Raw genomic sequence first — 27,942 nt, 5'->3', positions numbered from 1 at the left:
GGAAGTGTGTCGGTCTGGGGGCAACCTCAAGGGTTATACGTATAATGAAGTGGGATGTCTCCAAGGAGCCCTGGGCCCCGCACATGCTTGATTAGACAGGTGTGGTGTTGTTTCCCTATTTAATGACTTACGTCAAACAAACGGGAAGAAGAAATTAAAGGGCAGCCTAGCATTGATGGTTGGCTGAGCTCTAAAGCCTGCCTCTGCAGGTGCAGACACATCCACAAAAGTAACCGCAGTGGAAATAAGAATTGTCCTTTTATTTCCTGAGTTGGTCTGTAATAAAAAAAAAATCAGAGTGATGCAAGCCCTGCCATCCAGTGTGTTCACCAGGATAACAAAGATGGGACAGCTTTCATTTCCTTCCTCACCCGACCACTGTTGGTTCATGAATCTGGTAGGTACGTGGAGGGCTAATCAGCCATTAACTCAGAGGAGAGATACAATTTTCACTCAGGTTGTCCTAACACATCGATGTCATTCACAACTCAAGACAAGAGTTTTAAAGATCAAGTCTAAACAAGAATGTTAATGTGAATAAAACCCCTGTGTTCAGGGGAGTTTTTTCTCCAAGTAAAAGATAATGACTGCTAAATTGTTTTAAGAATCCAGATTGTTTAAATTTTAATTATCTTTTTTACAAAATAAATTTCACCTATCACAGTTTTGTCTGGACTCATGTCTTAACCTATACCTTTAAAATTAGGCCTACCTCGGGAAACGAGGTTGAAATCAGATTTGCAGTTACATTGACTATTTTAGCCTGTGGGTTCAATAAGGATCCGTATTTAGTCCACTTCACTTCTATAGCCAACGCCACTGGGAGCTGGCAAGAATCCTGCAAAACAAAATGCCATTAATCAATTTGAGTATTAAACAACCTCAAGTCAAACTTAATCTGCAGTTCAGAGTTTTAATTACAAAATGTTTCACATATTACAAAATGTTCTGAACAAGAGGATGAATAGACTCTAGAAGTTCAGATAAAAACAGCTTAGAAAAAGCACATATTTTAAAGTACTCAATGCTCCAAAAATATTTTAACACCTGAAGCATAATTTTTCCATCCCTTCCCATCTCTAAAGAGGCCAGCATTACCTGGCAGCTGTGGTAACCCCAATACCCAACTGTGGAACCTCCAGGGCCTTAACAGCTCTAACTGTACCTGCCTGTTTACATCTACCTCAGAGATACTTGAGGAGAGAAGTTGGCACGGGGGGAGGGGGGAGAGGGAGAACGGTATTATTCACAGACAGAAATGAAACCTGACTGCATATCATGTTAAAATGCACTTAGAGGAAATTCAAGTGCTTCCTTTTCACTTATCTGATTTCATCAGTTGGCAATTAAGATGCTACATCAGGGTATACGGGCGGCATCTTAAGCTGTCAAAGATGTTAACTCTCCCTCTGCACCAAGAGTGCTGGTGCCAAAATGAAGCTGCCCGAGTTCAGGCGACACTGGGACCTGGGCCTGAGGCCTCTGCCCAGGACCCCTGTTTGCTCAGCCCCAAGGGGAACATGGGTGAGGAGGCCCAGACCTCTTTCCTGCCTTTACAGTCTCGTCAGTTGGCAAACGTAATAATGTGGAAGCTGCCCAACGGGGAGATGGAGTTCCACTGGAGTATTCTACTTTTGTGACATTTTTCCACAATAAAAAGTTTTTAAAAATACATCTCTTTAGGGCATGAAAAGCTAGCAGGCCTGCTAAATTTGGTGCCTGCCAAAAAGGCACGGGTGGAATTCCTTGGCTTAGAACTGCCTTTTAAGAAATTTGCAAGCTGAAAAATCCTTGAGAATATCCTGTTGTTAGGAAAAGATGCAACACACAGCTGGTATCAACTGGGCTTAGCAGATGCTCTTGTGCTGGCCATGCCTAGAAGGCTGGTAGAGAACCCGTTCCAGGCCCTCTGAGCTCCCCGACCAGCACAGACCCCGGCAGTGCTAGTGTCTGCACTGCTGCCCCTCTCCCCTCAACCTGTGTCTTCCCTTCTGAGGGATAAGTAATAACTGGATGTCTTAACCATCTCTGAGAAACCAGAAGCAATTTGCCTGGTTCACTGAAGCAGCAGAGCTGAGCCAAGACCTAGCTGAACAGCAGGGACTGAGTAACCACGGGTCCCTGCTGGGGACTCGGTGGGGAGGGCAGGATCCCCATGCTTTAAATGTGCTAAGCAGGTAATGAGAGGCCTGAAGAAACTGTGACAAGAAAAAGCCAGGCAATTAAAGGATAAGATGGGGAGCACGCCTGCGGTGACAGGGGCTGGCCCACACTCTGACTGCTGAGACAAAAGAAAAAGGTGGGCAGAAGAACCACACGTGATCCAGAACCTATTTGGAGGACGTCAACTTCCATTAAACTCTTCTGGGAACTTTAGAATTGAAAGCTCTGACATGCGGACTGCTTTTATAGACCAGGGAACAATGGATGGGACAGCTTTGCAGACGGAAGTCTTGTTGAAACAGTCCTGACATTTACCTATCATCTCACGATGCCTAGAGAAGGCCTTACATAACACCAACAGGGAATAGGATGGTGACTGGTAGTGGTTTCCATTTATGGAGTGACCACTAGGCATCATGAATGTTACCTCATTTAACTCTCAACAAGCCCATGAGGTCAGTAATATAGCTATCGGAAGAGGAAACAGAGGCTCAAACCTGTAAAACCACTGGCCACAGGTGACAATGCTAACTAGGGGCAAAATCAGTGTTCAAGATCCAGGCTCATCTAACGACAAAGCCCAAGCTCCTACCCAGAGCCCCCCACCGCCAGCTCCCCCACTGCCTCTACCTCCCCATAGTGAGGGGCAGGTGCACGTTGGAGAGACCACTAGCATGTGGCCTTCAGCTTCTCCCCCTTTACCTTCATGTGGGACATCTGGGTGATGAAGTGGACGGGTACCCAGTCCAGCACATCCTGGGCCTGGGAATTTCCAAAAGGGGCCACATAATCTGGGAAGCCCTGGCCCTTCAGCAGGCTCTCCACCTTCTGCGCTACCAGCTGACATGTGATAGCTTTGGTCAGTCTTTTGGGAAAGAAAACAAGGTCAACCGAATGAGGTGATTGTTCAGACCTGCAGTTTTTTGTTTTTTGTTTTTTAAATAAGTGTCAGGGTCATATTTTATTTTGACATTTCTCTGGTACACAAAAAGTACTAAAAATGAGAGACAAGGTATTAGCCTTTATGTTACATCTGCAAAATGCATCACTTTAATACAGTGTTAGTACCCATAACATCTGATTATAGAATATCGTACCTGCAGTTTTTACAGCCCTCAACAACACGCATATTCTCTCTAGTTTCTTTTCTCACTCTCTAAAAGGGGATTTTTGGAAGTTAAAGTGTCTCTCACTTTGTGAAATCTTGGTTGGCCAGGGAGATGAATCCAAAACAATGTATTCCATGGAGAGGCTCTGTACAAGAAGGGTTCCATGGCCAAAAATTTGGGAACTATTGCATACCCATGTTCCCCCTGAAGTACACTGGCGTACTGAAGGCTCTGAGAAGTGCTTACTTAGTAAGGAATCATGTTTTTAACTTTAATTTGGTGTTTCCCAAACATACTGGACCACAGACTTACCCCTGCTGACATGTTATGGAAGTGTATGCCATGGAACCCTCTTTGAGAAGTGCTAGTCTAAAGCAATCAGAATGATGTAAATGGTGAATATTGTTCTAACCAAAATAATGATGTAGATACCCTGGGGAGACATAAGGATGGGAAGCGAGTGGGTGGTGGGGTGGGGGATCAAAGGAGAAAGAGCCAAATCTTCATCTTCCACAGTGGGAACTCAATAAATAATAAAAGTCATAATAAAATAGATAAGCAACAGGGCCTATTGTATAGCAAAGGGAACTATGTTCAATTGTTGTAATAACCTACAAAGGAAAAGAATCTGAATCTGAAAAGAATATAACTGAATCACTTTGCTGTACACCTGAAATTATAAATCAACTATACTCAAATAAAAAAATTAAAATTAAAAATAAATAAGTCATAAAACCAAAAAAATCAAGAAGTAGCATTACGTGTGGGTTATTTAAATATTTCCAAAAAATATTGGAATTTCCAAAAAATCAGCTGTAAGAGTTGCAAGTGATTGTCTCTGGGATGGGGGAAATGAAGGTAAGAACGGCTGTCTTTAGAACAAGCTATGAAGAGCTGTTTGACATTTTACACTATGTTTGATAATAAAAAGATAAATTAAAAACAGATCACATTCAGGCTGCCTCTCATTGGGTTTGTTGTGCTGAGTACATTAAACTTCAGAAATAAAGGAAGGACTTTCAGAGAACATATTTTTGCTATGAACTCAAGAGCTATGCCACCTTAGAAACAAAACATACGCCTTGAGATTTTTACTCTGCCGTATTTGATAAGCGCAAGGGTTGTAACACTTTCCTTTGAATCATGACAAATGGTTTATGGTTATGAGAATTAAAATTAGAAAACCAAAACTACATCATTGTAAGTTATTGTTACTGTTGCTACTACCCACTAATAATAATGCTAATGAGCTTGTCAGCTGATGCAGAGGTCTGATTAAAATGCGCAGGGTAAGAATGCTTTGTTTTCTGACCAACACAAATGGGCTCCCACAGAAGCAAGTTACTCTCTTACCTGAGTTTACAGCCAGATTGCATGTTGTAACCAAATAATACTGGGGTCCGGATCCCCGCTATTGCTAAGCAGTCTTGCTCAGCTGTGCTACGAAGAAGAGTAAGTTGTCCATATCTGTTTGTGGTCTGCATAATCCCAGACATTCACAGAAGGTTAAGGGAGTTGCCCAGTACTAAAGCAGCTGATTCTTAGGAGATGGTGTCACATGAGTCACATGAGAGAGACCCAAATATCCCTTCCTCTAGGTCTCGGGAATTTTGACAGTTATTTCCCAGAAGAAGGCAAAAAATAGTTATAACTATTTTCCTTGATTAGGAGATCCTCAAGAGAAAACGTCTCAGAAACAGGCCCTTCAAAATTAACTCCAAATTTTCAAAATCACTCAATTTGTTTAAGAGTCTCTGTTTAAGTATAAAATTAAATACCTCTAAATGTCTGTCAAGCTTTCTGTCTTAAGATTTTCACTGTAAGACACTGACAGTCTCCTGGGCCATACTGCTCCACACTGTCAGGCTCCACACAGCCCCACCTGCTGTGCAGGCAGAGCCACCCACAGGAAGCTCTGGCGAGACTGGTCTCTCAAGTCCAGCCCTCAGGACTCTCAGCAATAAGAAGTGCAGCCCACACACGTGGACAGGGAAATCAAGCTTCTCTATGGTGCCAAAAAGGATATCCCTTCTGAGGCTGAAATCCAGCAGCTAACGGGAGTCCCACAACATAACCAGGGTTTCCACTGAGAGCAACTGGCTTTGTATTTTGCTGGAAGACAATGCAGAAATGCCCCAAGTAATTCTCATTTTAATAAGGAAATGGCAGAGAGAAAATGAAATGGTTTTCATAATAAAATGTGGGATTACCAACCAATAAAAGAATCTCTCTCCCTACTCAGAACTATAAATATATCTGCTGAGTGTAGGAGTACATCATGCTGTAAAAGAACAAGCTCACATGGAAGAGAAAAGATACAAGCACTCTGGCTTGATTTCATTACAAACTCCACAGGCTACATGCAAGCCCTTTGTTCCATACAAATGGTTAGATGTGGTAATACTTCTAATTTGAGATTTTTTTTCCCACTAAGTCATGATTTCTTTATACTTGGCAATTACATACTTATACAAAATTGATCAAACTTACCTGAATAAAATAAATTTCAAACTTTTGTTGGAATGGAACCATTGCACTGCTAACCGCTCCCAGAAGAACAAAGACATCAGCTTTTATTATCTCACCTGCATTTGTATACGTGAGGCTATACTTCACCTAAAAAACAAAATGATACTTCAAATACACCTGTTTCTAATAAATTTCTGTACCTGTATTAATAACTCAGATAAAAAAGCATGTATCTAGGAGGCAAATCCTTTCCTACTTCTCCCTCCACATGTTAAAGCTTTTCTCTCCTGTCCAATCGGATTATGGGAGGTGTTACCTCAGCATCAGCCCCAGCTGACAGACAGGGGCATCTAAGCCTTTCTGTGCCCAATTACGTAAGTTCCAAATCAGCTGGTCTGAGCAGAATGTAATCAGCCTATCTGTGTAGATAAATGTGCTAAAATAACAGCAGTGGGACTTCCCTGGCGGTCCAGTGATGAAGAGACTCTGCACTCCCAGTGCAAGGGGCCCAGGTTTGATCCCTGGTCAGGGAACTACATCCTGCATGCCACAACTAAAGGAGCCCGCATGCTGCAACTAAAAGATCCCGCATGCCACTATGAGGATCCTGTGTGCCGCAACTAAGACCCAGCACAGCCAAATAAATAAATATTAAAAAAAAAAAACACACAACAACAGCAGCAACAACAAATTTTGATGTATCCTTTTAAGTTACTAGGTTTGTGGAGAAAAATCACACGATTGTTTCAGAGACAAAGAAGCGACCTCTGATGAGACAGGATAAAGGGAAGTAGGAGGCCAAGACAAGAAAAGTGATACCATCGGATGGCCAGAGCCCCCTTTGGAGGGCGTCCAGTTACCCCTCATCACCACGCAACTTGAGTCGCCCACAAACAGAGCAAACTTTCAAAGCCAAATTGGGCACCTACCTCAAGAATGATGTTAGTGCAGATTTTATCATGCCCAGCCTCGACAAGAACCAGCGGCCTCAATACATCAGTGTCAGTGTCTTCCAGTCGGGTTAGCGTTTTATTTAGAGACTGAATGATGATGGACTGAACAGTGATAGGGACCTGCAAAGTAAGGTCCTGGATTACTAAAGACACACCACAACAGAGGTGAATGGGTTAAAATAACGAAAAACTTGAAAAACACCTCCGCAGATACACCGCCAAGAAGGGAAAAGCGTGCTATAGAACAATATGCATACTAGAATTCCACATTTGCAAAAACACAGATATTTATATGTAAACACATGCATACATTCACAAAGAAAATATCTGAGAAGGATATAACCAAAATGTTAAGTGATTACCTCTGGAAACATGTTCACACAAAAACGTGTACACAAATGTTCACAGCAGCATTCTTAATAGCCCCAAACTGAAAATAACCCAGTTGTCATTCATCAACTGATGAATGGATAAATAAAATGTGGTCTATCCATACAAAAGAATATCATAAATAAAAATAATCATCTATAAAAAGGAATGAAGCACTAACACATGCTACAACATAGACGAATCCTGAAAACACTGTGCCAAATGAAAGAAGCCAGACACAAAGGACCGCGTACTACATGATCCCATCTATAGGAAATGTCCAGAATAGGCAAATCCATAGAGACAGAAAGTAGATTAGCGGTTGCCAGGGGCTGGGGGAGAAGGTTGGGGTAGAATGAAGGGTAACTGCTAATGAGCACAGGGTTTCTTGTTGGGGTGGTGAGAATGTTCTGGAATTAGATATTGGTGATGATTGCATAACCTTGTGAATATACCGAAAACCACTGAATTGTACACTTTAAAATGGTAAGTTTTATAGTACATGAATTATATCCCACACACACACATACACACAAACTCCCATCACACCATCAAATGCACACATACACTCTCACCTCCAAACCACAGCTCCTACTGATAAACGCACTCACTGTACACATGCATGTGCACATTCTTCACACAATCCCAGGGTCCATCCTCCTAAAACCCCACAACCTCTCTGAATATATGCTTGACCCAGTTTATACACAACTTCTACACACACCCTTACACACGCACACAATGGGTGGTGGGATCATGAGTAAGAAAAACAGAGACAAAACAAATTTTTAAAGCAAAATCAGGAAGCCCTGGTTAGACCAATGCTATTAAAGGACATTTTTCACTTATGGAGATTGCCAGCAGAGTGACAAAGCACCAAGCAATCCTTTAAATGGCTCAAACCTCTACATATTTTGGCCTCTTTGTACCATGAGACAAGTCTGATGTTTGCTCTAAATGCCTGCTCTTAGAAACCACTGTTTAGGAAGGAACCTAATTTGTTTTGTTGTTTTTTTTGTGGTACGCGGGCCTCTCACTGTTGTGGCCTCTCCCGTTGCGGAGCACAGGCTCTGAACGCGCAGGCCCAGCGGCCATGGCTCACGGGCCCATCCGCTCCACGGTATGTGGGATCTTCCCGGACCGGGGCACGAACCCGTGTCCCCTGCATCGGCAGGCGGACTCTCAACCACTGCGCCACCAGGGAAGCCCAAGGAACCTAATTTGTATCTAGTTGTTCATATTGCTCTGAACTTTGCCCTTAACCATGTACTATGTTGTTTATAATTCAAAATTATTAAGTATTTAAGCTGTAATTTTATAGATAAACAAGGAGTTCTTATGTACTGCTCCCATGACCAAGAAGACCAGCAACTATCCTTGTAAGTCAGACCTCTAATATAAGAACATGACGTGGTTCAGAAGCAAAGATGAGATGTCATGTGATGGAGTCGCAGGAGGGCAACACCAGTCACCACAACGTCCTCTGCATAACAAGTCTCACCACTGGGTTTAAGAGTTACACAGGGGGCTCCCCTGGTGGCGCAGTGGTTGAGAGTCCGCCTGCCAATGCAGGGGACACGGGTTCGTGCCCCGGTCCGGGAAGATTCCCACATGCCGCGGAGCGGCTGGGCCCGTGAGCCATGGCCGCTGAGCCTGTGCGTCCGGAGCCTGTGCTCCACAACGGCAGAGGCCACAACAGTGAGAGGCCCGTATACCACAAAAAAAAAAAAAAAAAAAAAAAAAGAGTTACGCAGGGAGTCCCATGCTACCGGTTAATTAGCTCTTAATCAAGTCATCAAAAGATAACCCTGGATTCCTTTATCTGAACATGCCCTGATTCAGCAATGACACTGTGTTCTAAGAAAGTGCACACCGTTCCATATCAGCCTCTGATGGAGCCATTCCCATGGTGTGTGGGTGTGGCTGGCAGAAACCGAAGGGCTCAGCTGGCTTTGTAAAGACTGAGGGATGAGTGTAAGTGGCAAGAGCTGCACTAGTATATCACCATCCACTGGACCAGACACAAGAATGAAAATGGTACGGCTCTTCTGGTTTCCTGAATGTCCTATTCAATCATATCCCATTCCCAAACTACCCACTGGCAAAGAACTAAAGCATACTTAACAATGAAACTACAGGGCCATGACAATCTTTCATTGATGGCTCAACAGATATTGACAATAATTCCAAGCAATCACAATGGGCTTCTATTAATGGGGAGACTGGATCCGATTTTTATATTCCTCATCCTCTAACAGATCTTGGAAGATGCATTTTAAAAGAATTTAAACACATCCTTGATATTAGTTGATATCCTGCGGAGCACAAGCTTTGGTGTCACACAGATCTGAGTTGGAAGTTGCAGTCTGCCTCTTCCTGATTGTGTGGCCATAGGACGCAAAGAGAGAACGTGTGTGAAACTTCCAAACTCAGGGCTTGGCACACAGTAGAGCTAGTCCAATGTCATGGTTAAGAATAAGGTCTCTGGAGCCAGACAGCTTGGTTTCTCGTCCCAGCTCTGCCTCTTCCCTGCTGTGTAGCCTTGGGCAAGCTAAGTCATCTCTTTGTGACTCACATGCCAGAGTGCCAACAACAGGACCTACCTCCTAGAATCACTGGGACAACTAAAGGACTGCAGACACACATACACTTGGAGCAGTGCCTGGCACATAGCACGTGCCTTTGAGTAACGTCCTATTATCCCTCACAAGAGGTCTTCCTTTCTTGATTGAATCAATCCTTAGTCATCCATTCAATTAATACATAACCCACTGAGTGCCCAGTACCGACTAGGCACCATCTTAGTACCAACACTATATGGCATACAGGGCGGCTGTCCCCACAGACAGTTCAAGCTTTGAATGCTATAATAAAAGCACTTTTTAGTGGTTGGAAGTATTTGAGAGCTAGTCTATTATATGACTTTCAAACTGGGTCCCTGGGAGCTGTAGGGTTCCTCACAGGGACCAAAAAGGAGAAAGATGGGGAGGTCAGGCAGGTAAAGGGCTTCTGACCCCACCCCTGCTCCAACTAGGCGCTTTGCTTTTTGGGTTTTTTAAAAAATTAATTAATTTATTTTTATTTATTTGTTTTTGGCTGCACTGGGCCTCCGTTGCTGTGCATGGGCTTTCTCTAGTTGCGGCGAGCGGGGGCTACTCTTCGTTGCGGTGCGCGGGCTTCTCATTGCAGTGGCTTCTCTTGTTGTGGAGCACGGGCTCTAGGCATGTGGGCTTCCGTAGTTGCAGCACACAGGCTCAGTAGTTGTGGCTCACGGGCTCTAGAGTGCAGGCTCAATAGCTGTGGCGCACAGGCTTAGTTGCTCCACGGCATGTGGGATCTTCCCAGACCAGGGCTCGAACCCGTGTCCCCTGCATTGGCAGGTGGATTCTTAACCACTGCACCACCAGGGAAGCCCCAACTAGGGGCTTTGGATTCATTCCATGTTACACACCAGGGAAGGCTCTCCCTTCTTTCACTTGAAGAAGCACTATAACTGAAATAAGTTTGAAACCACCTTCACAGATGAGGAAATCCAAGCCCACACACAGTAGTGTGAAGTCCAAAGTCACACAACCATTCCTTTCCAAATGTCTATCTCAAACATGTTTGTGTCCAGAGACGTAATGAAATCAATCACAGTGGGTACTACTGTCCGCAGTGCTTCCTGCGTGCTAGTTGCTGCACCAAGCACCGAGTCTTACATTATGTGCATTCTCTCCCTTGAGCCTTACATCAAGCCTCTGGGGCAGAGACCTACCATCCACTTGCAACTGGGGAGACTGAGGCATATGTCACACAAGAAAACAACAGCAAAGCTGACTTTTGAACCAAGGGCAACCAATTCCACAGGCTCTGGGAGACTATGACAAGGCCACTGCCTTGGCCTCCTTGGGGACTGTATTCACAGGCAGGCACAGGGTGCAGCCCCAAGAGTAAGAGGTAGATCCACCATACTTCTCTCTGACATATCTGCAAAGAGACCGTGGCCTCCTGACCACAGCTCTATAGGGCCCCTGAGCTGGGGCCATAAGGCTTTGAATAGAACCTACCTGCAACTCAACACTGGAAGCTACACTGAGAGTGTTCACCTCCTACACAGGTGTGTACATTCACTGGGCAAAAGGTTTCTTTCTATCTTCTACACTGGACAGGCAGAATCCTGGGAGCTAGCCAGCTCTCCTGACAAGAGGCCAAGAAGATATCAAGGGATGCCCTGAAAGCACAGAAGCCAATCACACCCATTGTCAGTCAAGACAGCTACGTCATTTAAACATGAACAAGTGTGGACTACAAAAACTAAGGAATTTGAAAATCTGACCCTTTTGTGATAGCAAAAGGATGGTCTACTAAGGAGTTTCCCTATTTCATTTCTGTTTGCTTTTTGGCAAATGTTTTTGTTATTGGCAGTAAGGTACCCTTCTGACCATAAGTGTATTCATTTCAAACGCTCCAAAGTAAGACAATAATTCCATTAAGAAGTACTCTTACCTTTGTTCCTGAACCAGGCACCTAGATAAAAAGAACAACAAATTTTGTTAAGTACAACAAAAAGAAGCATTTTTATTGCTTTTTCAGACTGTGGGTTAAAGGGCACATTCATCTTATTAAAGACTTCTCAAAGAGGAAAACAGAATTTCCTTAATCAAGATTTGCCACCTATATATTTTTGTATCTGTGTCACAATAACTTTACATTTCCCTTCTATATTCATTTCCTTCAGATTGGGAGCTCAGGAGACCAGCCCAACAGAGCTAGTCTCAGGAAGCCTCCATGCTTCAGTGTAATTATGCAGTATTTTCCATATGGTCATCAGTGACATAACACTGTAGGGAAGACATGGCTCCCATCCTCCTGGTCACTTGCGCTGCGCCTGTCCTCATCAGAAGGACACCACTGCCTGCCCAGGCAATGTCCAGTCTCCTAAGTGGCCTTCCTGCCTGTAGCCCGAGGCCCCTCTAGGCCAGGCTCCTGCCTCCCCAGCACAGCCGGAGCTCTTTTCCTGAAGGGCTCCACCTCCCTTCATTCCTGTCCCCACACTGCCAATCCCACTTCTCTAACCCCAAGATGCCCTATTAGGCCAGTGGGAGCTTTGGGGAGGGGGATAAGTGGACCTGGTGGTGGGGGGCTAAGCTGAAAAAGAACTGTGCCTGCATGCCTGAGGGACTGCTTCCAGGACAACTGTGAGAAGTCACACGAATTGGAAGAATTCACAGGCATAGATGGCTGACTTGGAGAAGAGAGGGAGAGGGAAAGGGCAGGGAGATGAAAGATTCAACTTGATTCTGAAAACTGAAGCCCAGATGAATACAGGTGCCATGGACGCCCCCGTCACCACACTCCAGAAATCGGAGGGGGAAGGGGGCTTTCACAATAATCATATGGTTTTTAATCACTGAAAAATGTCTTCTCCCCTTGCAACCCTTCACATCACCCACCAAGCAGGCCAGTGGCCTCTCATCTATTCAGTTCAGGCTTCAGTCACCGTAACCAGGAAGAAGGGGCCTCTTCACACAGGGGCCTCTTCTTCTCCAGCAAACTTATTTCCTGTTCTTTCCTGGGCGCTTATTTCATCTGCCAACCAGAAAGATAACTTTGTGGTGCTAACATGATCATTTCCGTGACAGACATTAAGATGTTTTTATAATTCTAAAGGTTTTGGTTATTAATAAAGGTCTTTTTAATTCAGGAGACAGACTATTGGTTACCATCAAAATGAATGAAAGCAAAAGAAAAAAAGGAAGCAAAATATGAGCTAACTATATAAAAATAAAAATTATTTTAAGTGATTATTTCAATATCTTTGGTATCAGTAGACCAAAGAACTGGAGAAGAAAAATTTTGAGTGTCAATCATGTATTGAAATGATGCTCTACTTATCATATTTTATTTTTTATTTATTTATTTATTTATTTTTTTGCGGTACATGGGCCTCTCACTATTGTGGCCTCTCCCGTTGCGGAGCAAAGGCTCCGGACACGCAGGCTCAGCGGCCATGGCTCACGGGCCCAGCTGCTCTGTGGCATGTGGGATCTTCCCGGACCGGGGCACGAACCCGTGTCCCCTGCATCGGCAGGTGGACTCTCAACCACTGCGCCACCAGGGAAGCCCTACTTATCATATTTTAAAAGGGTACAAAGAACAGAAAATAAACCCAATGAATCAAGTTTCACTTCAAAATAATTCTTACCCTCAAAATTTTAGGGCTGCTGTAATAAGCCAGGCTCAGGGTTTCAATTTCTTTACACTGTTCCAAATTTATCCTTCTGGTGCACTTAACAGCTTGGTTAACCAGAAATGCTGGAAATCGTAGCATTCCCAAGGGAAAGGGAAAAAAAATTTTTAAAACAAGAAAAATTTTAACTGTCCAACAGTAACTAAAAAATTGTAATCTAAGTAAAACTGCAAACTTATGACACAGATATAATATGCTTAATATAGGGTTTAAAAAATTATTTTTCAAATACATAATACATTCACATGATTCAAAATTCAAAAGGCACAAAAAGATATTGAGAGAAGTCTCCCCCCAACCCTTGTCCTCCAGCAACCACCAGTTCCCTTCCCCAGAGACAGTCAGCAAGAAGCTTCTTGTGTATCTTTCTGGAAATATCCTATGCAAATAAAAGCATGTGTGTATGTATATATGTATGTGTATATATGTGTGTGTGTATGTGTGTATACACATAAATTTTTTTTTTTTAGTATTTCTTTCCCCTTTTGGAAACAAACTCACAATATACATTCTGCCCTTTGTTTTTTTCACTAAACAATGTATCTTGGAGTTCAGTCTATCTCAGTACATGAAGAACTTCCTCCTACTCTTTTTAGGGAGAATTAGTATTCTATTATAGACATGCCATAATTTATTCAACCAGTTCCCCACTAATGGAAGCTGTCTCCAGCTTTGCCATAATAATGCTGCAATCTATTGTTTTGCATGTGGGCCAGAGTTTCTGTAGGACCAACTCCTAGAAGTAGAAAAGCTAGGTCAGAGGGCATATCCATTGGCAATATTGATACATAATACCAAAGTGTTCTTCACAGAGGCCTTACCAATTTTTAGTCCCACCAGCAATATAGACAAGTGCCTACTTATCCACAGACTTAAATTTCTTTACGCTTTGCCAATCCATTAGGTGGAAACAGTATCTCAGTTTCGTTGGTTTTTTTTTTCTCATTAATTTTTTTGGCTGCATTGGGTCTTCGTTGCTGCCCACAGGCTTTCTCTAGTTGCGGCAAGTGGGGGCTACTCTTCGTGAGGTGCACGGGTTTCTCATTGTGGTGGCTTCTCTTGTTGCAGAGCACAGGCTCTAGGCACGCGGGCCTCAGTAGTTGTGGCACACGGGCTCAGTAGTTGTGGCTCATGGGCTCTAGAGCGCAGGCTCAGTAGTTGTGGTGCACGGGCTTAGCTGCTCCACAGCATGTGGGCTCTTCCTGGACCAGGGCTCACACCTGTGTTCCCTGCATTGGCAGGCAGATTCTTAAATATTGCGCCACCAGGGAAAGTCCCTCAGTTTCGTTTTAATTTACACTGTTCCTTTGTGTGAGCAAGGTTAAGCATCTATTCAATAGAACACATTTTCCTTCATGTAGCAAGTGTTGCTTCATTAGGCCACATACTATCATCCACTGCTTAGCAGGTTTCTGCATAGTGAGGCTGGCTAAGGACTGGAGAGCCAGGCCTATTGCCTTCCACTGCCAAGAGGGTTACTCCATGGAGTCTATGATGCTCCTGAAGGAGAAGCAGGACCCATGGGAGGCAGCTGCATGGGTTGTATCCCTGCTCCACCACCGCCTGAGTAAGAAACTGAACGTTTCTCAGTTTCCTCATCTAAAGAATGAAAACCACCCTCCCTTAGAGGATCACTGTAAGGATCACAAGGAAAAACACATACAAGCACTTAACACAATACCCAGCATACAGTTAATCAGTGTTAGCTACTGACAAACTTTAGCTCCAGTGAGGAAAGAACTTTCCAACAGGGACTTCCCTGGTGGTCCTGTGGTTAAGACTTCACACTCCCAATGCAGGGGGGCCCAGGTTCGATCCCCGGTCAGGGAACTAGATCCTGCATGCTGCAACTAAAAGATCCTGCATGCTGCAACTAAGACCTGCTGCAGCCAAATAAATAAATATATTTTTTAAAAAAGAACTTTCCAACAACTGGAAGAGTTAAACAACTTAATGGGCTGGTTACAGGTAGTGAGTTCCCCATCACTGCAAGTGCTCAAACAGTGACTGCATGTTGTAGAAATATTCTGGCACTGGGTGGGAAACTGAACTATACAACCTTTGAGGCCTCTTTCAACTCTAAGACTCTCTGTTTCTAGTTACGAAGTCTGTTTAATTATGACTACTATAAATATAAACTAAGAACAAACTCTGTTTGCAGAGGAAAAAAATTGCCCACTCTCTTACCTGCAGGGTTATCATCGGTGCACAGAGATGATGTAAGGGGAGAAGGAAATCTCAGAAATGAATGTGAAGTCTGCAGATAAACCCCATACTGCAAACAGAACAAAAAACAGCTGTCATGGTGTTACTAAGGCGTTCCTTCAACACTTACTGCGCACCTACTATGTGACAGGCAGCACTGCAGGCACCGGGAACACAGGGGTGATTAAAAAACAGATGTGGTCCTTGTCCGCAGGGAGCTTACCTCTAGCTGTCCCACCCTTTTCCTTTTAAGGATGTGTGTTTCTGTGTACATGTTACTGCATTTGCAGGCTTTTTTATTCTAGGCAATTTTATTTCTATTCCACTGGAAGGGTATGTAGGAAGCTGACACAGGTGCCAGCAAGGGGGAAACAAGCCCTGTCCTTCACTAGAGCTGGGAGTATAAATTCCTGCAATCTTTCTGGAGAGCAATCTGGTATTGGTATTTTTAATTCCCATTCATTTTGACCAAGTTAACCCGTTTATAGGAGCATATCCTAAGGATTTAATCAGACAAAAATATATGTATCTAGGGACTTCCCTGGTGGCGCAATGGTTAAGAATCCACCTGCCAATGCAGGGGACATGGGTTTGATCCATGGTCCAGGAAGATCCCACATGCCACAGAGCAACTAAGCCTGTGTGCTACAACTGCTGAACCTGCGCTCTAGAGCCCAAGAGCCACAACTACTGACCCATGTGCCCCATCTACTGAAGCCCACACGCTCCAGGGCCGTAAGCCCCAACTACTGAGCCTGCGTGCCACAACTACTGAAGCCCACGTGCCTAGAGCCCATGCTCTGCAACAAGAAAAGCTACCACAATGAGAAGCCCGCGCGCCGCAGTGAAGAGTAGCCCCTGCTCGGTGCAACTAGAGAAAGCCCGTGCACAGCAACGGACCCAACACAGCCAAAAAAAAAAAATATATATATATATATATACATATATATATATATATATACCTATAGGAATGTTTATTGTGGATTATTTACAATAGCAAAAACTAGAAACAAATGTCTGTTAAATAGTGGAATGACTCAATAATAAATAACGACACATCCATGGAAGGAATACTTTGTACCAGTAAAATATAGCTCCAACACTAGCTCCTTCCTATACCTATGTTTTCCTCATCACTTAAATGGAGACAATGACATATCCTTTCCAGGGTTGTGTGCAATAATGTCTGAAAAGCTCTGCACAGTGCCTGGCACATGGGAAATTCTCAAGAAATGGTAACTTTCATAGTGACATGGGAAGATGCATAAAATTTGCATCTTTGCAAATTTTTGCAATTTTTTTTTTTTTTTGCAAAGAAGAAACCACTTTGCTGCATCTTTTGAGGTGGAAAAGAAGAAAAAATTCTGCAGAGACAAATGCAAGCTTACCACAGAATAAATGCCTCAAAACCCTGTTAGAATTCAACTACTCAAGTTTAATTTTCATGATCTTTGATCTATAGGCACACACATTAAGTTTTTTAGTTTATAATATGAATTCTATGTCTCAGAAAAGCCCGTTTACTGGGAACAAACTGAAAAGTTAACTTACAAAGACAAGATATTTGTGACGGGATGAGTGGACTTAAGTTCCTGGCTCACCTCATATTTTGCAGTATTTGGAGCATCCGGTTTGGTTGTCAAGGAAACATCTGATTCTGCATTCGATGAAAAGCCATCTGATGTTTTCATCAATTTATCAAAATTGCTTTCATCAGGCACTTCTGGATTAATAAAGGATAATGCAGGTTTATCTGTTTTTAGAAAAAACGTTTTAGATCAGTATAAAATATAACATGTATAGTATATATAACATACGTAGTATTTTGGAAACAACTTTCAGTAGCATTAAGGCTGATGTGAAGACATTAAAGTGTCTCTTTTTATATTCACTTTCCCCAAGATTTCTTGAATCTTATTAAATAAATAGGATCTTTCTCTTTTGTGGAAGCAATAGTTTCTAAAGCCTACAGGTAAAGAGCACAACAGAAACAAATAATAATCAATCTCTTTCTCTGGCAAATGGACTGAGGCATCTGCTGCATAAACCTCTAAGGGGCAACTCTCTCCAGATGGCTATGGGAATGAAAGACCCAGTTTCTACCCTCACACAGCCACCTCCAAAGCCCAGGAGGATAATGTGCCCTGTACATGAGAGGTGGGAGGAGGAGGGAACAGGCTGGTAATGTTCACTGGGCCTGTTATGTCAGAGAACATGACAATGACTGACCAGTCATTACCTCAGATTACAAATCACAGAGCAATCGCCTAAATTTTCAAGTGCAAAGGAACAAAACCAAAATATAAAGACACTCTGAAAAGACGATAAAGTTTGATAAAACCATAAATGTGTCTCTGATCTTCGATATCTTTTTTTTTTTTTTTTTTTTTTTTTTTTTGCGGTATGTGGGCCTCTCACTGTTGTGGCCTCTCCCGTTGCGGAGCACAGGCTCCGGACACGCAGGCTCAATGGCCATGGCTCATGGGCCAAGCCGCTCCGCGGCATGTGGGATCCTCCCAGACCGGGGCACGAACCCGTGTCCCCTGCATCGGCAGGCGGACTCTCAACCACTGCGCCACCAGGGAAGCCCTGATCTTCGATATCTTGATAACATTTTACACTCACATGTACTTTGGAACTAGACACCTAACTGAGCTAAATGCTCAGATAAAAATAAAGATCCTGTTTTCATGCAAATATTCTTAGTAAAAATAAAAGAGAAAAAGGGAACGTGAAACCAAAGCTGAACCTGATTCTCAACTATTAAATCAGGAGGAAATAAAGTAAAACACACACACACACACACACACACACACACACGCACACACACACCCCTAAATAAATCTAGATTCCTATGCATGTCTACATATTATAAACAGCTTTGAAATAAAGTATGAGATTTCAAAAGATAACTACACAAGCACAATTAAAGAAAACATGCATGGCCACAGGTTTATAAAGTTACTTGCAGTTGTCTGTGGAATGGCCTCAAGATAAACTCTAGCCAAGCCACAGAATAACTGCTTTAAATCTAACAATGGGACATTTTTCCATAAAAGAAAAAAATTTTCAGAGTTTCACAAAGTATATCACCATCAAATACTTACAATTTGTAATGTGAATGCAGAAAATAGATGGATTGATTTGGTCAACAAGTTTAAATACTCTCTGAGGTGGGTCTGCTGTAAAATTCAATGAATAGATGGCTGCTTTTTGACTACAAAACTGACTATCACCCCTGAAAATTAAAAAAATAATAAGACAAAGTTTTAAGGCAAATGTACACAATCTTAGCAAGATTATTTTAAAACTGTCAGATGTTTGCACTATACTATGTTAACAACTACATGGAGGATATTTACGAAAGTGCGATGCTAGAATCGAATCCACTTTTATTTAGTTTATTCAGTGTTAAATTGTTTGGCATTTTAAACTTCTTCCTCTAACAGTGAAAATATGAAGAAAACTAGAATCACCTTTAAGAAAATCTTGTCAAGTATGGAATATAGATCAGAGTATAATTTTGATGTAAATGAACCTTGCAAACTCTGACAGAATCAATTACATAAAATTTTGCAGAACTTCAGATTGTTTATAAGTACCCAGAATGGATCCAAAATTCCTAGTCTTTAGAATAAAGCTGTTTTCACAAAGGATTGTGAGAATGAGAAAATGTAACGTCATCTGGAAGTTTCAGGGCTTAGAAGTTACAGTATAGATAAGTCTTCAACCAATCCCAGACTTAACAAACACTAATCTATTTGATACTAATACAGATATGGCATAGAGATATAACAAAAATGAGATCATATTACATACTGCTTTAAGGCTTTTTTCACTTAATATATAGTGCCCAATATTTCCCATATCATCAAATATGTTTTTGTATTATTATACTAAATAGCTTCATTGTATACCAATTTATTAAGATACTCCCAATTTTTTTAACCAATCCTCTACTGTTGATCTAGGCTGTTTCTAATTTTCCCCGATTATATATAATGCTATAATGACATCCTTGTACATACATTTTTATTAATATCGCCATTTATTTCTTTAGGCCGTATCTCCTGAAGTGGAATTGCTGGGTCAAAAGGTAGGCACACATAATTTAAGGCTTCTGAGACATACGGCCAGATCGCCTTCCAGAAAGGCAAGATGCATCCTCACCAATGCTGTAGTAATAAGAGCGTGTATTTCCTGTACTCTTGCCAAGATTGGATATCATCATTCAGTTTTTACCCTTTGCCAATTTCATGGACAAAAGCCTGTCATCTCATTGTTTAAATTTGAATTTTCTTTACTAGTGAGGTTAAATATTTTTCCATATAGTTACTGCTCACTGGTATTTGTTCTTCAGTAAGTTGACCTTTTTTTTTTTTTTTTTTTTTTTTTTGTGGTACGCGGGCCTCTCACTGTTGTGGCCTCTCCCGTTGCGGAGCACAGGCTCCGGACATGCAGGCTCAGCAGCCATGGCTCACGGGCCCAGCCGCTCCGCGGCATATGGGATCCTCCCAGACCGGGGCACGAACCCGTATCCCCTGCATCGGCAGGCGGACTCTCAACCACTGCGCCACCAGGGAGGCCTGACCATTTTTTATTAGAACGTTTGTCTACTCATTGACTTATAAGAACCCATATATATATATATATATATATATATATATAGGCTGCGTTGGGTCTTCATTGCTGCATGTGAGCTTTCTCTACTTGTGGTGAATGGGGGCTACCCTTCATTGCGGTGCACGGGCTTCTCATTGGAGTGGCTTCTCTTGTTGCCAAGCACGGGCTCTAGGTGCATGGGCTTCAGTAGTTGCAGCACGCAGGCTCAGTAGTTGTGGCTCGCGGGCTCTAGAGTGCAGGCTCGGTAGTTGTGGTGCACGGGCTTAGCCGTTCCGTGGTATGTGGGATCTTCCTGGACTAGGGATCAAACCTGTGTCCCCTGCATTGGCAGGCGGATTCTTATCCACTGTGCCACCAGGGAAGTACCTGATTTTTTTTTAAATAATGAAGTTGTCAATCTTTTCTTTTATAGTTTGCCTTTGGGTTTATGCTTAAAAGACATTCCCTAACCCAAGATTAATAAATGTTCACCTATATTTTTCATTTGCTCATTAATTTTTTTTAACGTTTTTATCTCTTGGTAATTTACTTCGATGTAATGCTATGAAGCAGGAACCTAATGTTTTTTGTTTTTAAATAATCATCCTACATCATTTACTGAATGATCCAACCTTTACTCCACAGAGATGAAATACTATATTTACATTAAATACATAAGTAGAAAAAAAATAATACTTTTTAAAAAAATTAGCTGGTGTAAAATCAGTACACACAACTGATTTTTGGCCTTTCTATTCTCTTCCAATGACCTACTAATCTGTCTTGAATTAATACACATTATTTTCATTATTATAGTGTTACAACTGTTTTAAACCTAGTAGTTTGTTCTTCTTATTCAATAATGTCTTGGCTGTTCTGTTTATTCTTCCAGATGAATTTTAGAATCATTTTGACACATTATCCCTCTCCCATCTGACTAGAATTACATTATAATAAATTGAAATGTATAAGTAATGATTCTTCCCATCCCACTACACAGACTGTATCTCTCCAGTTATTCAAATGTTTTATGTCTCACTATATTTTGAAGTTTTTCTTCACAAAAATTCTGAATAGTTAAGTTTAATTCTAACTATGTTAAATTTCTATTGGTGTTATGAGTAGAATCCATTTCCATTATATTTTTTGAATGTTTATTGCTGGGGTATTGATTTATTTTGTAGCTGGCCTCTTTTCCAAATGCTCTCCAAATGTATAGTTCTAATGGTATATCAGTTGTTATCATAGGCATAAAGAATATTTTCGAAAAACCGTGAGTAGTAATAATAAGAAAAAATACAGCACTGAAAAATCTACGAGTCCTACTGGGCCTTAAAGGATGAGTAGGAATTAGACAGAAAGGGAATGGGACACTAATCCAAGTACAAGAATGGCATTGGCCAAGGATAGGTAATGTACTGATGGTACCTGGAAAACAGAGTACCAAAGGTGGGCTGGATGGTGGATACCAGATGGGGTTAGTAGGAAATAAGATCTGAAAGAGGCTGGGATGGATATGAATCCAGGTTATGGATTCTGTAGGTAATGAGAGTTTTTGAAGGTTCTTTAGCAAGTGAGTGATAAGTTGAGGTGTGAGCTTTTGAAGAGGAAGGAAGTAGGAATGGATAAATATGAGGGCAATCGTAAAAGACAACTCAGCAGAATGGGACTCTTCACCCCTCCCCTTCGAGTCAGGCAGCTCTCCAATCCTGTGCAGTGAATCAGTATCACATCCGTACATTTCTCTTTAGTCCCACTGTCACAACCTTCAGGGGTAAAAGAGAGGGCACCTATTAATCCTCATCTGCAATAGCTTCCTGCTTGGTTCCCTGTTACCAGGCCTGGCCCCTGTGATCTACTGTCCATGCTGCTGCTGAATTTATTAAGTTGGGAATCTGATCACCTCACTTCCCGGCCCCCTGAAGAATTCAGGAAAAATCCAAACCCCTCAGCATACACACAAGGCCCCTCAGAATTTGACCCCTGCCATTCCCCACACTCCTCTGGCTCCACCCTTCCCTAGCCATGCTGAGTTACCTGCAGTTAAGGCAACAGGCTGTACTCCTTCACCCCCATGCAGCTCCCTTGGCCTGGAATGCCCTTCCTGATTCTGTGCTGGCCAACTTCTACTTGTTCTTCAGAACCCAGCTCAGTTATTTTCTAGAAAGACCTCCCTACTCCCACTGTCTGGGTTAGATCCCACTCCTCTGAGTTCTCCTAGTGTCTGGGGCAGAAACTGCCATCCACTCATCTGTCTCCCTTACTCATGAGCTCTTTGAAGGCAGGACCATGTCTAACTCATCTTTAAATCCCTGGTACTGGCACACAGGAGGGCTCAAGAAAGGCATGGTGAGATGTGAAAGACGGCTTTAGATGTGAGAAGGCAAGGAAGAGACAGGAGTCAAGGTAGCCTCCAGGTTTCTGGCCTGGGTTTCTGCCTGGGTAGAGAAAGTCAAAAGGGGATACTTGAGGGTCAGTTAGGGGTGGAGGGGAGAAATTCATTCATCCATTTAACTCATTTTTAATGAGGGCCAACTATGTGGCAGGAGCTGTGCTAGGCACTAGTGGTAAATGGTATATAAAAGATAATTCTTACTCTCAAGAAGCTTACATCTAATGAGGAAAACAGACATAAATCCAATAATCTTAACAATAAATTTACAAGTTATTGGATGATAGCACTAGCTGATGACAGTTCAGCAAATGTAAATAAACTTTTTATGAGTTGGAATCTACATAACAAGAACACACAACTAATTAGGACTATTAGTTTTGATTTCAGTATTTCTACACTTCATATTCAGGAGAAAGTCACAAGCAAAACTAACAAAAAATTCTGAGGTCCTCTCCTGAGGGCACTAACTTCTAAACCATGAGGTCCACAAACCACACCTAATTTTGTAAATAAGTTTTACTGAAATGTAGTCGTGCCCATTCATTTACATATTGTCAATGCTGCTTTTGCTCAACAATGGCAGAGTTGAGAAGTTGCAACAGAGACCATTATGGCCTGCAAAGCTTAAAGTATTTATTATGTGGCCTTTTACAGAAAAAAGCTGGCTGACCCCCACTCTAAACAGTCTATATCTAAAATTACAGTACTGGCTAATTTTTTTTAAACAATTACATTCTAAATAATGATCTCAAATCGGAGCAGATACCTCACTCTCAGGCTCCTGGTACTTACTAAGACAGGAAAACAGAATGATTTTCAACAAAGACTGAACCACAATATAGTCCAGCTAGCCAGAAAAATAATCTGACTACAACACCCCATGCTCCAAGCATTTTTACAATATCAGAAGTAGATTCAATTTCCCATTGGTCAATAAAAATTCCCATGGGAAAAACACATCACACTTCCAAAAAGCATTCAACCTATCAAGTTTCAACGCTAAAACTTGATATAAGACTAAATGTAAATTAGCTATCTCTGAATAATAAATTGGTCCCATCCTGTATAAATTAACCTCTCCTAAGTGCTGCTATTTTATCTGAATTATGAGAAGCAGATAAATCAGAAGAGATTATTTCTTTACCTTATAATCGACTGGGAATCATTTTCCATTATTCTCCTAGACAATGTGAACTGTGAGAATTCCTGGTAGATTCGTCCATCAGAAATGTATAAACAAAGCTTTCCTATCTACTTAATTTTTTGTTACAAGTATTATGTCTACAACAAAAGCTGTAAAATTAAACTGTACTTTTCACCCTAGGCTATACATGAGACTAATTCACAGATACAAAAATGTGACACCTTATCTGTTTACAAATCACAGTGAAATGTAATTCAATATCTGAACACAGAGATTTCATTATACCGTTTGTAAAAAGTACACTCTCTTCTCTTTTGCCTGAGTTATCATCTGGCTGGATGCAAATAAGGGATAGACACTCTTCTACATATTGGTTTGGACAGCATTCCAAACCAATGATGCAAAATTCAGAAAATCAGGTTTGCGTTTTTCAGCCTGGGGGAGTTTTCGCTTTCTGTCCCCAAATTTTATAACCTTGGTCCAATTTTATCAAACCTGCATGTGTCAAACTTACATGACAACTGGGATTGAGCAGGCAGAAAAGACACTGAAATCCACGGAGCTGCAATCAGGATCACAACAGCAGTTGACATCACACAGTGCTGGAGACAAGTCACAGACACACAGAGCAGCAACTACAGAAACAAGAAAGGTGGGGTGCAGAGCGTCACAATCAACAGGTAGTGACTGGCCTCCTGCCACTGCAAGGTACCAAAAATCCATCTCATACAGAAGGTCCATTTTATTTTTCCTATTGCACTTTGGGGGAAATTTGTGAAGTGAAAATAAGTCAGTTTGAGCACTCCTCCATCCAAGGTTTCCCCAAAGTGGCTAATCATCTGACTCATCTGGAAAGTTCTGTTTGTGTTCTACCTAGAAAGACTCTGATTTGGTAGCTAACTATGAAACCAGACACGTGTTTTTCAAAAACTTTCCAGGTGATGCTGATAATTAAAACGTTTAAGAACCAGCACGGTAGATCACTTGCCTGACCAAAAGAACCACCAGTTTAACACTGCAGACTCCTGAGCCCCTCCTCCGGAGATTCCAATTCAGAGGAAGGGCCCACTTAAGGCTGCCGAGAATCAGGGTTCTCTATCTTGTTCCTCTCCTCAGACGTCAACTGCAGCTTTGAAGCTGAGCCCACATTCACAGGCTATTGGCCAAGAATCAAACTGGCTCAAGTTCTTTGTACTTGGGATCCTAGAAATATCTTTCGTAATTCAGACAATAAAAGCATGGGAAGGGCTTCCCTGGTGGCACAGTGGTTGAGAGTCCGCCTGCCGATGCAGGGGATACGGGTTTGTGCCCCGGTCCGGGAGGATCCCACATGCCACGGAGCGGCTGGGCCCGTGAGCCATGGCTGCTGAGCCTGCGCGTCCGGAGCCTGTGCTCCGCAACGGGAGAGGCCACAACAGTGAGAGGCCCGGGTACCCACCGCCCCCCAAAAAAAAAAAAAAAAAAGCATGGGAAGAGGTAGGAAGCCCCACTTAGCAAATTTTAATTCTTAATAATGATAACTACCTGGATTTTTAATTCCCTATTTTAGTCTGTCAAACGGGGGCAAAAAACCTTTAAAGAGATAGCAGAGCATGAGAATGATAAATACTGAACTCATGGTAGTTTAATTACTGCTGGAAGGGAGGGAATAAGATCAGTGCTTCAATCTTACCTGTAATGTTTCCTTTTTTTGAAAAAGGATTTCATGCACAAACAAATTTTAAAAAGGGATCTCAAGCAAATGCTGGTAGACAATACATACAACATTCTTATTTGCATTTATGAATTATTTTACAATGTTTCCCTCTAGCCAAGGACTCCTTTGTGTGCTCAGAAGTGTTGAGGCACCCTGCCTTATGTGTTCAAAATTAATGTTGATTTGTTTTACAAAACTTAAAGCCTTTGTAGGTAGGTAGCTATAAGACTGCTAGGGACAAAGCAATAGTGTTTAATAACTCTACTTAGGAAAAAAAAAAAAAAGGTCTCTATCCATGTGAGTATGCTTAATCAGCCAACAAGTATCTGTTGAGCACTCCCAGGGTCTAAGTAGCACTCAGCTGCTCTTCCAAGCCTCTTCACGTCTACAGGGTACTAATGAACAGAGCTCACATTCAAGATGAAAGTTATCATCCTTCTCTTCCACCTGTAACCCATTCTGCAAACGGCTGCCCAGTTCTCCACTCCACTCAGTCTCCTGCTACAACATGTACCCAGGGTGTGACCTAAAATCAGGCAAGTAATTCACTAACATGAAAAATGGGAATAACCCAACATCCTAACGTTATAAGGATTAAATGAGATACATCACAGATGAAATGCTTAGCACAGGGGCTGCTACACAGTAAGCAGTTAATAAATGCCAGCTGTCATTTATTATCATTACTTGCACAGGTCTAAACAGAGGCCCTTTAAAAAGACGAAGGAAAGGGACTTCCCTGATGGTGCAGTGGCTAAGAATCCGCCTGCCAATGCAGGGGACACGAGTCCGAGCCCTGGTCCGGGAAGATTCCACATGCCGCGGAGCAACTAAGCTCGTGTGCCACAACTACTGAGCCTGCGCTCTAGAGCCCGCGAGCCACAACTACTGAGCCCACGTGCCACAACTACTGAAGCTCGCATGCCTAGAGCCCATGCCCCACAACAAGAGAAGCCACGGCAATGAGAAGCCCGCGCACCACAACGAAGAGTAGCCCCCGCTCGCCGCAACTAGAGAAAGCCCGTGCGCGGCAATGAAGACCCAACACAGCCATAAATAAATAAATAAATTTATTTTTAAAAAGACGAAGGAAAGTGTAAATTCATCCTCCCATTTTGGAAAAACAGCCCTGAACACCTATTAATGATGGTTCATGAACAGCTTCATTTTGGGAAGAAAGTGCATTAACAGATGAAATATTTACATGGATAAAAGATAACTCAATCCAAAAAATCTTAGAGAATTTCAGATATTGAATACTTTGCTGTATTCTGTCCCAATTTATCACTTAACTTCCCTACTAATTCATCAAATAAATAGTTTTGATATAAAACAAAGCTTTTTTATATTGAAATAGCAAATATATTTCTCTGTACTTTTTCTTAGGACTACTCATAACTTATAAAGGAGAAATAATGGTTCAGTAACTGAAGTTAAGTCCTAGAGTTCAGAATGTCAGCCAATGATGACTTTTCCATCTACTAATACTGAACCTTACTCAATTTAAGAAAAGATCTTTTTCTCTTAAGACGGGATAAAAAATACTGCATACCTATTGGAGTTACAGTCAGAGGACTTAAAAGGGATTTTTTTGAGATCACAAACCCCTTTGACAAACTACTCACTGCTATGAACTCTCACCCCAGAAAAATGCATATTCACAAAAGTTTGCACTCTATCTTGGAGTCACAGCTATCCCCTGAAGTCATCCATGTCGAATCAGATTACTAAATAGTCACCAAATCTGTGACTCAAGGATTAGATCACTTTCTGAGAAATATGTTAAATATCCCTAAAGATGAATCTTAAGAAGTGATATAACCCCTCACCCCATAACTTCCCACCTCCAACTCAACACAGGAGGAATCCTGGGTTCTTATAATTCAAGTCAACAGACGGGGTCCTTTACCTAGTCACTTTCAGTAAACTAGACTTTTTGCGTCTCTTTTTGATAAGTGAAAAGTTCAACGTATCCTATGCACTGAATTCCCACAACTGTCTACAAACTTTCGATTTAATTTTGTGTTCAGCTGCAAAGCTGCAAGCAAGTATTCATTCATTATCACCTTTAGCATTAATGTTGTCCAAGACCACTGCAAGTACTTTCAAAGCTTTTTATATTGTCCCACTTGGGCTCTCTGAGTCTCGGTTTTCTCATCTGTCTGACAGTGAATAATAACATCTACCTCTAACGGTTGTTGAGAGAATTAATGCCTATGAAACACTTAGCAATGCCTGCACACAATAAGTGGTCAATAAACGTTAACTACCATTATTATTACATCCTCACCCGGGCTACCACCCCCCGCAGTCTGGATCACTGTAGATCCCCAGGAATTGGCACTTGGTACCCACCGTCCGTGAGCGGGGTGGGCCTGGAGCCGGAGGAGGGCCTGGGAGCCCTGGGGGTTTCATGGGGCCTAGGAGATACAGCAGGTCGGAAAGTCGTCGGGGCTGGCTTCGTGGAGTTCAGGGCCTCCGTCGTCACCACTGGGGTGTCCCCGGCCTGAGCGCTCACGGAGGCCCAGCAGTCCAGGAGCAAGAGCAGGAGTGACGGGAGATCCCGCAGTCCCATCACCCAGCGGAAACCCGCGCAGCTAGCAGC

The 27,942-nt window shown here is 42.2% G+C and overlaps 1 protein-coding gene across 1 annotated transcript; it reads right to left on the bottom strand.

The window, feature by feature from the left end:
• Positions 1 to 132: 132 nt before the first annotated feature.
• TCTN1 (tectonic family member 1) lies at positions 133 to 27,912 on the bottom strand (the record flags this gene model as incomplete). The annotated part of the gene is made up of 14 exons (XM_079717979.1): positions 133 to 276; positions 713 to 838; positions 2,866 to 3,028; positions 4,626 to 4,764; positions 5,297 to 5,384; positions 5,763 to 5,888; positions 6,671 to 6,814; positions 11,552 to 11,572; positions 13,251 to 13,360; positions 15,483 to 15,570; positions 17,102 to 17,253; positions 18,608 to 18,738; positions 24,156 to 24,276; positions 27,693 to 27,912. 14 exons carry the CDS (start codon positions 27,910 to 27,912, stop codon positions 133 to 135), a joined length of 1,773 nt encoding a protein of 590 aa, XP_079574105.1.
• Positions 27,913 to 27,942: the final 30 nt, after the last annotated feature.

This window comes from Hyperoodon ampullatus, assembly GCF_949752795.1.
Source record: "Hyperoodon ampullatus genome assembly, chromosome: 13".
NCBI lineage: Eukaryota > Metazoa > Chordata > Mammalia > Artiodactyla > Ziphiidae > Hyperoodon > Hyperoodon ampullatus.
Note: the sequence above shows the minus strand (reverse complement) of the source record. Positions and strands in the feature narration are given on the sequence as shown.